Here is an 11261-nt window from a genome sequence, read left to right on the forward strand (position 1 = left end):
AATGATTCTACTATTCTAAATAAAAGTCAATGTAAATTATTTTTAAATTAGTACAATCAAATTACTAATAAATTGGAACCGATTAAATTTATTCAAAATTAATTTTACATACAAAACTCAAAATTTAGATCATAAAAAAAAATACCATATTTCTTGCATTATAATGGAAACATAATTACAATTTCAAGTGCGTACTATTCATAAAATTTTGTGTTTCCAAATATTAGATAACATTCATTTTCCAATGACAAGTTACATTAAAAAATTCAGAATACATATTTATATAGTTTCTAATATAGTTTATTACTAAATTAATGAAAACTATGAACACTTGAGCTAACTTATTTATTAAAAAGTATTCGTTTCTTAATTTTTAATATATTCAGAAATTATTATTTCTGAAATTAATTTATACAGAATTTCATTGAATATTACGTGATATTTTGGATACATACTCAAGTTTTAGGATTAAATTTATTATTGATTGTATTATTTTATATTTTTTTTTCTGGAAAATAAATTACGATGATGTAAAATCTGAAATGACTTTACATTCTGGTTTAACTTCTTTGAACGCATTAATACCTTCTAAAGTTACACCACAACCTGTTACATCCAAATATCTTAATTTAGGTGCACACTGCACTAAATGCCTTAATGATACATCTGAGACATTACGGTAATGACGTATCGTTAATTTTTCTAATGTTGTGTCTTGCGGTCTAGGCTCTGCTCTTATAACTACGATATTATTTTGTACAGGAACACGAGCAATTCCATAGCTACATACACCCCGATCAGTAATTTTTGTTGGAGCAAAGTAAATGCTAGCAGCATGTGTTGGCCCATGATTCTCATTACCATTGCCGTTTTCATTTATATGCTGTGGTAAAAATATTCTTAAAGCATTTTCTAATTGTTCTTGTTCTCGCCCTGGTTCTAGTTCATGAAATTGAGGTATTGGAGCAGGTGCATTTCTTACATTGCCTTCATCTTGATTTTCGTTGTTTTCTGCTTGATTATTTTGGTTATTTTGTGCTGGATTTTGATTTTGTCTATTATAAACTACATTTACAATAAAAAATCTACCAGGCTGCGGGCCAGGTCTCTGTGGACGAGATCGTTCTCTAACACGAGTTTCTGGCAACGTTACATTGCCACAAGATGTTCTGATGTTTGACCGCGCTCGATTGTTACGCAATTCAACAGGACACTCCACTAAAACTTCTCTTAAATTTTTCAGTATGTTGAAACATTGAAAATCCGAATCCATTATAGGAGTTTCTCTGAGATCTAATGTCTGAAATGAATTATAAAAATTAAATGAAATCAAATACAAGGATGATATCAAAATTTACCTCCAATTTTTTGAAACCAAAACGTGCAGCTATACTCCCATAAGGAACAAATTCCTTCAATTCGCTGCAACCTCTAATGCTGAGACTTTTTAAATTAACCACTTTCGAAAATGCTACCAAATCATGCGTGCTAAACCAATTACAGAATTCTATGCGCAAATCTTCCAAGTCTTTCAAATGAGTATCAATTCGAGAAAACAATATTGCTGGGGTATTCGGCCAGCGAACGTAGCAATCATTAAAAACCAATCTTTTTAGCTTTTGAGGAAAATGTGTTATATCGATCTATAATATAATGCATAAATTTAATTGAATGTTTTGAAAATACTATTTTTTTACCGTCTCTGTATTAATAAAACAATGATGAAGCTCCAATATTTGCAAATTTTCGCATGTTTCAGTTATATGTTGTAGTAAACTTTCACTTAGAGAAACGTTTTTCCATGATTCACTGGGATATTGTTCTACCATACCTCTTATTTTAATACAATTTGTCTGGTCATTCACTCTTAATAAATACTTTTTGATATCTTTGAGATGTAATTGTTCACCTGTTAAATCTACATTCCGCCAAAGGCGTGAATCTCGAATGAGAAGTTGCAAACGGTTGCATGTTCTATAAAATACAATATTGATAAATTTTTACATTATAAAACAGAATTTAATTACTGTCCAACAGCAAGTAAAGATTTTATTTCCAAATTCGAAAGTATTTCAATTAAAATCTCGTCACACAATTCAAGAAGGGAAAACGGTGGTTCCTCAACCAACACTTTTTCTGCTGGTATAAGGCACTCTTCATCGTCAACATTTGTATATTCTCCAGTTGATGAATACCTGCGCTTACGTTTCTTTAAAGATGTTTCATTTGTTGTTTTAACGTTCGATGGTGGAGGGGTGGATGTATTCGCTTCCATTTTTTGTCAATATATTAAAGTACGAAATAAACAATTTAATGTAATTGGCTGACTCCAATTTTATTTGCCTGAATAAAAATTTAATATTTTTAAAGCTCAAACCTGCACTAAATAGTAAACTGAACAAATTTTTTATCATAAATATGAAATGAAAATGACACCTAGTGTCTAAAATTCTAATACTAAAATGTCAAAAACAAAATGACTACCAATTTAGTAACGTTCAGAAAATATTATTAATAGGGAAGAGTTCGGATTTAATAAGAAAAAAATTGTATATTCAATGCGATACGCGTCGAAATTTGATTCACATTGCCTTTATCCCAACGACTATAATAATTTCTTATAGATTTTGTAATTTATCTATTTACGGACATAGGCATCAATAACGGTATGTAATTAGAATATGCCTCCCTCACTTGAAATTCTTAAAAAAGGCGAAATTTAGACTGCGCAAGGTATAAATTTAATATGTTAAATGTAATAATTATTTTCTCTTTCAAATTTTGTACATATTTACATAAGAAACTTCAAAAAAGGTTAATGTTTTGAAATTGCCAAATGCATAAGATTACAAATTCTGAAATTCTATTTAAATTATGAAAGAATATGTTATCTTATAATTTAAAAATTTATTTCAGTTTGTTACATATTTTAGTTTAATTTTATAAACTCCAACTATTAATTTCCTGAACCAATTTTATTAAATAGCTTGTCTTTTGCAATTTGTGCCATCAAACCGTGAATCAATTCTATTGAAGTTTTGCTGCAATCCCTTGTTGCTTTAGTTAATTTATCTTCTGTTCGCTTCTCGTTGATATCGCCTGAAAAAAAATCCACGTATAAGCTTTATCTTATTAAAGAACTCAGTATTTACCTGTTACGACAAACGGACCTCGACCTAAACTTGTTTCACTCTGTTCTAACTTTTCAGACAAATCAAATATTTGTCCCGTTGTATAATCAGTATTTGTCAAAAGACCAGAACTTCCAAGAGTATTAATCCAATATTTATTCCACAAAGAATCTAATAGTTTTCTATCTAAAGATGACTTGAAATAGCTAACTTCAAGAGAGTAATATTGTTTGCAATGGACTCCGAAATCTTCAATTTTGTTAAGAGGAATAGTTTGATATTCTGATGGTTCTTCATTTGGAGGCTTAAAACCTTTTGGGTAAGTTCTAAAAGCACCTAAACAAACTTTACCTGATGAAACTGTACGAACGGGATCTACAACAATAGCAACGAAAGGCTCTTGAAAGTTTTGGTTTAACATTTGTGTTGAAACATCGATGCCAGATAACCAGCATCCATATCCAGGATGGCTGTGATACCATCCAATTGCATTTTCTAAGCGTCCAACCTCTTTTGCCGACTCTATATAAGCAGTCATATATTCATAAGCTTGAGATTGTGCATTAACTCTGGTTTCCGTTCCTTCAACTGGCAAAGCAAAAGCATCCATTACGATCTAAATGTTGTGTATTATCAATGCATTATTTGTAAATATTTTGACTAAAAAACAGAACTACCATTGTATTATCCTCTACTTTTCCCAATAATAAACCCATTACTTCCAATGTTCCACCAGATCTGGCATGCATAGTCATTTTAAGCAAAGATAATGCTGAAATTTTTATCTCTTTGAAGTAATGTGGATCTTTTTCCCATGGTTTAGCGTCTAAGATTTGCCTTTGTTGTTGACTATCATACCGAAAAATCTCATCACACGATGGAATAGTTTTGATATTATTCTCCAACTCCCAAGTTTTTTGAGCCATTTCGGATTGACTTGCAGAAGAAGTTGAAGCCATTTTTATTATATTATTAAGATTTAGTTTTGTTCAAATCTAAATGAATGTTTATTAAAACCGGACTAAAAAAGTAGTAGCGAAAATTTTTCACAATCCTCAATTAATGTCAAAGTCAAACTAACATCAGTAATAGTTAAACAGGGTTGAGACTACAAATTAAGTTTTGATATTTACAGTAAATAATACAACAAATTTGTTCTCAAAAAATTGTTAAATGTAAATGTAGTAGGTACATGCATTTTCTAATTAAAGTGTGTTCACATGGGCTTAGAAATAAAGTGAAAACTGCTCTCATGTTTCTATATATCTCTTTGTGAGGCAAATATTAAAAGATAACAAAGGTAAATTTTATTAAATAATAATTCTAACGTTCAGAATTGGATATTGACCTGATTAAAGAATAATTGACTTATTTTTTGACAACTTCAAAGTATTATTTTAAGTTTACGTTAGTTAAAAACAAAGCACCACACAACAAATCAGTTACTAATTTCTGGTAAATTTAAAATAAATTGAAAAAAAATATAAAAATTTTAGATGGAAGTGCGATTAGATATGAAAGGATGAAAGTAATATAATATGCATGTAAGTATTTATTTTGTCTTTCTTACAATATTTAAATTTTTTTTTATTTTCTTTCAGGAATCAAGTCAATTTAAGTATTTATTAAGAAGTGCTTTTATTACAAATATTTTTTTCTAAATTTATGAAGCACAAGATTCTAATTAAGGTATCAAAAAACAAATTTCTCTAATCACTCAATTCATAAATATATTATACTAAATCCAAATAATTTTGACGAATTTTTCTCATTATAAAAAATTCCGTTTTACGGAAATATTCAAAATATTGTAAATTTAATAATTAAGATAACTAAATATTTTATTTTCCACTTTTTAAGATTTTGTAACAAGTAAGAGTACATAATTAATAGTTAATCAAAAATTATAAATAATTTCCACAAAAACGACAACACTTAAACATATAAATCCCAAGCATGCAAAACAACGACACAAATTTTGTCATTTTTTGTGTCAAATTTTATTGTAAATTGTAGAAGAAGCAAACTATAAAGTAAAGTTTGAGTTGATTAAGACGCGAATTTATTTTTAAGTAAAATTTTAACTGCGCGGCTAATTAAACCCTATTTTATTATTGTGTATTTAATTTAAGCGAGACAACTTATTTTACTCTAAGTTAAATATGTCGTTAGCTAACTGGAACGTTAATAATTATAAAACAGACTATGAAAGTGAAGAGCATTGGGAACTTAGAAAAAAATTTATGGAGGCATATAAAGACAGGTAAGGTAGATTAAAAATTTGTTACGTTTGTCTTATTTAATGTATGTGATGAAGATTTCCAGAAGATGAACTAGTCTGCTTAGCACAAGTATTTGTTAATGTTGAATTTATGGGATGCAAATATCCAGATGAAACAATGAAATTAGTTGGTGAACTATCACAAGATGTTGCTAGTGAATTTAGGAAAGAACGAGCGGGAAGATTAAAAAGAACTTTTGTTCGGGCGTCAGATGCAGCCGAACAAAAAGCAAAAGGTAGAAGAAATAATAATTAAATGTGAGTTTATATTTAAATTTTTAATATAATTTTGTATTTATTTATTTAAAAATTCCAATACAATGTAACCATAAACGCTTAATCTGGTAACAATGGTAATAAAAAATTCTAGGCAAACGCTTGAAGAATGCAAATACAAGTAATACTTTTAATATAACAGCAATTTTAAAAAATACAAGAATTAGTGATAATTCAGATACAGACGACGATAATGAAAGACCTTCATTTTCCGGTGTAAATAAAAATTATCAAAATCCTCGCTTAAAAAATAATTATTGGAATGCACTAAATATTAAACAAAGTATAAAAGACGATGATGACGCATATAAATTTTTTCATATTTCGGAGATTTCGGATTACAATGAACAATCTAAAACCGATATTTTTTTATTTTCGAGTTTGAAATATCAAAATTTTATTTTAATGATTACTGGTGATCGTAATTCGATACATACGTCAGCTACGAAATGCGGATGCAGATATGAAGAAAAAGAAAGAGTGAATGAAAATGGAGAAAAGTAAGAAATAATAATAAATTTTAATTTAATTAGATTTCATATGCATTCTAGAATTTGCGAAATTACATTGAATGGGAAACCAGTTTCTGAAGGTAAGGGTCCTTCAGGAAAAATAGCTAGAAAGCTAGCATTTGATGAGGCCATGAAAGTTTTACAGAAAGAATGTTATTCGATTAAGGTATTCTATCTAACTGAATATTATTGAACGTAACAATTCTATTATAACTTATTATTTTAGGTAAAGCCCAATCCCGAGAAGATTAACATATCTAGAACCAATGAGACTATTACGGCGAAAGTGGAAATAACATCAGAATTTTCCAAATTAGACTCGAATAATATTGGATATAAAATGATGCAAAAGCTCGGGTGGACTGGTGGAGCTCTTGGCGTTAGAACTAAAGGACGCGAAGAGCCTATTGAGTAATTACTTAAATATTGATTGTATGTAAAATAAACATCTGAATAATTTTTTATTTGAATTTAGTTGTCTGACAATAAAAAATAACAGGAAAGGACTTGGTAATGAAACTGATGAGATAAATGCAAATTATTTTAGAAAATTATTGAAAAGCTACACAGCTTCTGACGATATTCGAGAACTTCATTTTGATTCATGTTTTACAAAGGAAGACAGAGCTAAGTTGCATCAGTATGAACTAAATATACCATCTTACCAAAATAAGTTACACATTTTTATAAATCTATATTTTAGAATTGCCACCTCCAAAAATTTAAAGTCAACAAGTTATGGTAAAGGTATTGAACGTTATTTAGTAGTTAGTAAGAGAACTATATCACCTGAAAATATTATTAAAGAAGTTTTGATAAATAAGAACCCGATGTATATAAACAAATATGAAGTAAAAGTCCCAGTTAGAAAACGTAAACATTTTCCGGATCATGTTTTTGAAAATGATTTATTAAATGATGACAACTAAACTATTTATTTTTCATTAAAGTATAATAGTGCTGCCGAGGACTCAAAGTGATTTTATTTTAAGTAGGAATTTTAACTTTTTTTTCTTATAATATCATTGATATTGTATAAAAATGACATTACAAAATTTGTATAAACTGATAAAATAACTTGTATTTTGTGTTCTTCAATGCAAGTTTGAATAAAATCTAATTTAGATGAACTTTTATTTTATAATTCTTGAAAAATTTATTTTAGTACAAGACTGTTAATATATCTTTTAGCGCATATTGAAGATATAATGAGTAAAATTTTTTTACGATAAGAATCGAATGATTTTTCATCATAATGTCTGTTTTTATTAAAAAAAAATCTACTATGAAAGCATAATAGTTAGACTCTTTCATTGAAGAATAATAATTTTAAAACATACGGCTTTTGCGATTAATTTTGTAGTATAAAAAAATTCTTTAACCTTTTTCTTTGTATAAAACCCAATACTTCAATTTTATCAGCTATAAGTTTGTTATATTGAAGAATTATGAGCAGAAATTCTCTGCTCCATATGTTAACATGCGATTTTATATTTTATTTTTACTATTTATTTAAAATCTTCTTCTTCTTCTTATTCCTATCCGCTTTGGAGGTTGGACACCACTTCTTTATATTCCGTACGTGAACTAGCCTTCCTGGTGAGTACAGTGAGAGGAAATCCGCACCATTCGGTTAGATTGTCAGTCCACGATTTCCTCCTTCGTCCCCTATTTCTGTTACCTAAGATTTTGCCTTGTAATGCCAGTTGGAACACTCTGTACTTGCTATTTCTCATGTGTGACCAAAGTACTTGACCTTTCTTATTTTTACGGTTTGCACCAAGGTTTTTGAACAATTCATCCGTCTGCATTTGTAACTCTGTCCTGCCATGATATTTTCAGAATTCTTCGGTAACACCACATCTCGAAAGCCTCAATCTTATTTAGTTCTGTCTGATTCATAGTCCACGTTTCTACACCATATAGTAGGACCGACCAAACATAGCACTTAAGAATCCTGATTTTTCCCTTGAGATTGATGTTCCTACTACACAATATCTTCTTCATTTTTGTAAACGCTGCCTTTGCCTGCTGGATTCTCGAACGTATTTCACATTGATTTGATGTGTTAGCGTCCACCATTGCACCCAGGTACAGAATTCTTTGTACTCTTTCCAGTTTTCTTCCTTCTAATAACAACTCAGTATTTGCTCCAAATTTTTTTGATATTGCCATATATTTTGTTTTCTTTGTATTTAAAATATGTTTTTTCAAAATGATTGATTGCCGTGTTTTTTTTTGTAAATTGTAGTTTAAGTTTACTTACTAAATTTAATTAAAATAATGAACAAGCATTATTTTTAATAGTGAGTTTATATTTCACATTAGAATTTTATTAACCATCTAATGAAGAATTTATAACGAATTTTAAAAATATGAAAATTTTATTGCCATTTAATTTTCAAGTATTTCTAAGAATTCTTTGTTTTAGGACAAGATTTTAATTTTTTCAAGTGTTAATTCCAAAGTACATATTCTTTATTCTAAGATAAGTTTATATCCCTTTAGTCAATTGGATTTATTTGTTGTTCACTTTCAGAATCTGAATCTGATTCGTTACTAGAAGAGCTTATACTTCTTGAAAATTCTTCAGATTCACTTGTAAAGTAAAGTACCGCACATGGAATAACTACCTCTTTTAAATAGCAGCCAATTTCAAAATCCTTTTCAAGATCATCCTATCAAGCGAAAAAGTTTAAACATTATTATATACTAAAAAAAAATATAAATTTTTTTGGATTATTTTAAATATACATATATGTATGTATATCATGAAGTTGATTCTCCTAAGATAACAGAAAATAACACAATTTTGTGCAGGGAACAACAATCAAGCTAAAATTGAAAAAATTAAAAATGTTTCCTGTAAAAGTTAGTCGTTTATGTGTCATTGTACAAAATTCTGAATATGCTAATCTCATCATCTCATTACAAATTAGAATGTTAAGCAATTGAGATTACATTTTACCGAAGCCTTTTGTAGATCATTGTGCCATATCCGTTTTTACTTGTATAAGTTTAATTGTTTTTACACTAAAAAAATTTCAATACTTACGTTACCATAATCAAAATCGGGATTGTTTTCATTTAATATTTTTGGTGGAACAAAGAAATTAAAAAATGATTTTTTCGTAACAGATTTTGTTACGTCTAAAAATTAAAAAAAAATAATCGTAAAAGCAAGTACCTAATAATAAACTTCTATTTTTACCTGAATGTTTCTTTTTAACAGTTTTTTGAGTAAAATTCTTTCCCTCATCATACCAATTTATTTTACAACCTACGCATTTGTATATTTCTTGATTATGGGAATTTAAAAAATATTCTTTTGTTAAAATTGTATTTGAAAAATAATCATTTGGAGAGAAATGAAATTCTAAAACAAACGATAATGTTGGTTCTGTTTTTGTAGTTGCCCGAACATCTATTAAATGCTAATTGGAAAAATTCTTATATTTTAGTTTATGGATTATATTTCTTAAATTTACCTGTAACAAATCTTCATCATCCTCAAAAACAAATTTAATTAATTTTGAAAATTGTTTTAATATAATTAGCCAAAAGTTGGGTATTCCTTTAATTGGATTGTCTGATTTCTCACTTCCCTCATTCAAGTTTAAATTTTCTAAAGATTGAGTAACATTCATGTCATTATAGTTACATTCCTGTTCCGTTGGCTCATAATTACCACTGAAAAAATATTCAAAAATATTTTTTTTTTTTCTAAATTAAAACTTTAAAATTTTAAAGTGAAGTAGCACAAATTAAAAATTTTTTAACATGAGGCAAGGGAAAAATTTTTTATTATGTTGTACGGAATTAGAAGATAGAATTGGTGAAGAAAACCCTTGAGAGTACACCGAAATTAAAAGGAAAAATAATTTTCTAAAATTTTATTTTTGATTCAACTTTTTTTCAAGGATTCATTTTAATTTGTAGAATTCGCAAATTGCAAAGGCTACGCCAATAAGTGTCATTACTCAAAATTCGTAGGCGTAAGTCAAACTATCTAAATCCTTAAAAATTTTTGATAGATGTCATATTATTACGTAGTATTTGAAATAAATGTGTTTTGAAGTTCGTTATGAACCTGTTAAATAGCTTATTCATACCAGTTTTCTAGATCATAACTAAAAATACCATTGGATGTAATATAGCAAATTAATTATTGTATAATTTCAATAAAGTTAAACAACAAAAAAATTTAAGTACCTTTAAAAGTTTAAGAGCCCCTATTTCCTAAACCTGTTGGGATATATGTAGATGTATATCGTGATGCACCACTATATAGTGTAATATGTTCATTGTACAAATGTATGTCTGTATGTACTTACTTGACAATATCACATCTTTTAGCGAAAATCTCTTGATATTTAGTTTCAAATTCTTTTTCGATTTCTAGTACTCTTTTATTAAATTGAACATCTAAATTTATTATTTGTATTTGTTGTTTCATTAGTGCTGCAACTCTTTTTTTAACTTCTGACGGTTGATTGGCATATTGCTTTTTTATATGTACATATGTATATGTATGTATATTTGTAGATATGGATATCATACACGTACATATTATGTATGTACATATTATACAAATATGTTAATTAAATAATAACATACGAATTATATTATATTATTTAATATTTTTTATTTTACTCACCATTGACTCATTTCTTCTTAATATTTCTGATTTATATTGCATCATTATTGGATTAATTTCATTTAAATCTTCGGCCATATTTAATTTTTTTGTATATTTTTTAATAATAGCATCAAACTGATAATACCTGAATTTTTTTTTTAATAAATTGACAATATTTTAATGAACATTATGATCGGAATTTTTTATTTTACGAGAATAGGTTCGTTTTGAATTTATAAAAAAAAAATGTATACAATTACTTCCTTAATATGGCGGATCGAGTACTTGATTTGAAATTTCAATCTGCGTATGTACTGTAAAAGTTGAAGTAATATTACGGCAAACTACCCAAAGAGTTTTGATAATTTATTCATTACAAGTTGGCATTATCTGAGTTAATCGTGTTGTTGGGTATCTATTTG

The 11261-nt window shown here is 27.9% G+C and overlaps 4 protein-coding genes across 6 annotated transcripts; 1 reads left to right on the plus strand and 3 right to left on the minus strand.

Moving 5' to 3' along the window:
* Window positions 1–201: 201 nt before the first annotated feature.
* Window positions 202–2442, minus strand: LOC129614148 (uncharacterized). The gene is made up of 4 exons (XM_055528564.1): window positions 2028–2442; window positions 1698–1974; window positions 1359–1643; window positions 202–1300 (listed from the first exon to the last, which is right to left on the minus strand). The coding sequence occupies exons 1-4, from the start codon at window positions 2273–2275 to the stop codon at window positions 521–523; spliced, it is 1590 nt and encodes a 529-aa protein (XP_055384539.1). The 5' UTR covers window positions 2276–2442; the 3' UTR covers window positions 202–520.
* Window positions 2443–2887: 445 nt separating this feature from the next.
* Window positions 2888–4196, minus strand: LOC129614147 (COP9 signalosome complex subunit 5). Of its 2 annotated transcripts, none has more exons than XM_055528563.1 (3): window positions 3809–4196; window positions 3171–3747; window positions 2888–3099 (listed from the first exon to the last, which is right to left on the minus strand). In XM_055528563.1, the coding sequence occupies exons 1-3, from the start codon at window positions 4088–4090 to the stop codon at window positions 2957–2959; spliced, it is 1002 nt and encodes a 333-aa protein (XP_055384538.1). In that variant the 5' UTR covers window positions 4091–4196; the 3' UTR covers window positions 2888–2956. The 2 variants fall into 2 exon arrangements, with proteins under 2 accessions (XP_055384538.1, XP_055384537.1); XM_055528562.1 differs by having other exon boundaries at window positions 3153–3747.
* A 939-nt stretch (window positions 4197–5135) lies between these two features.
* On the plus strand, window positions 5136–7344 carry LOC129614149 (NF-kappa-B-repressing factor). 2 transcript variants are annotated; one of them, XM_055528566.1, is made up of 7 exons: window positions 5136–5394; window positions 5449–5648; window positions 5783–6188; window positions 6240–6366; window positions 6427–6611; window positions 6676–6840; window positions 6904–7344. In XM_055528566.1, exons 1-7 carry the CDS (start codon window positions 5294–5296, stop codon window positions 7127–7129), a joined length of 1410 nt encoding a protein of 469 aa, XP_055384541.1. In that variant the 5' UTR covers window positions 5136–5293; the 3' UTR covers window positions 7130–7344. The 2 variants fall into 2 exon arrangements, with proteins under 2 accessions (XP_055384541.1, XP_055384542.1); XM_055528567.1 differs by lacking the exon at window positions 5136–5394 and having other exon boundaries at window positions 5483–5670.
* A 1360-nt stretch (window positions 7345–8704) lies between these two features.
* LOC129614156 (nucleosome assembly protein 1-like 2) lies at window positions 8705–10902 on the minus strand. Its single transcript, XM_055528573.1, has 6 exons — window positions 10858–10902; window positions 10535–10704; window positions 9802–9890; window positions 9689–9699; window positions 9485–9634; window positions 8705–8878 (listed from the first exon to the last, which is right to left on the minus strand). Exons 1-6 carry the CDS (start codon window positions 10900–10902, stop codon window positions 8705–8707), a joined length of 639 nt encoding a protein of 212 aa, XP_055384548.1.
* Between the last annotated feature and the right edge of the window lie 359 nt (window positions 10903–11261).

Source organism: Condylostylus longicornis, unplaced genomic scaffold, assembly GCF_029603195.1.
Source record: "Condylostylus longicornis isolate FDR11 unplaced genomic scaffold, ASM2960319v2 ptg000104l, whole genome shotgun sequence".
NCBI lineage: Eukaryota > Metazoa > Arthropoda > Insecta > Diptera > Dolichopodidae > Condylostylus > Condylostylus longicornis.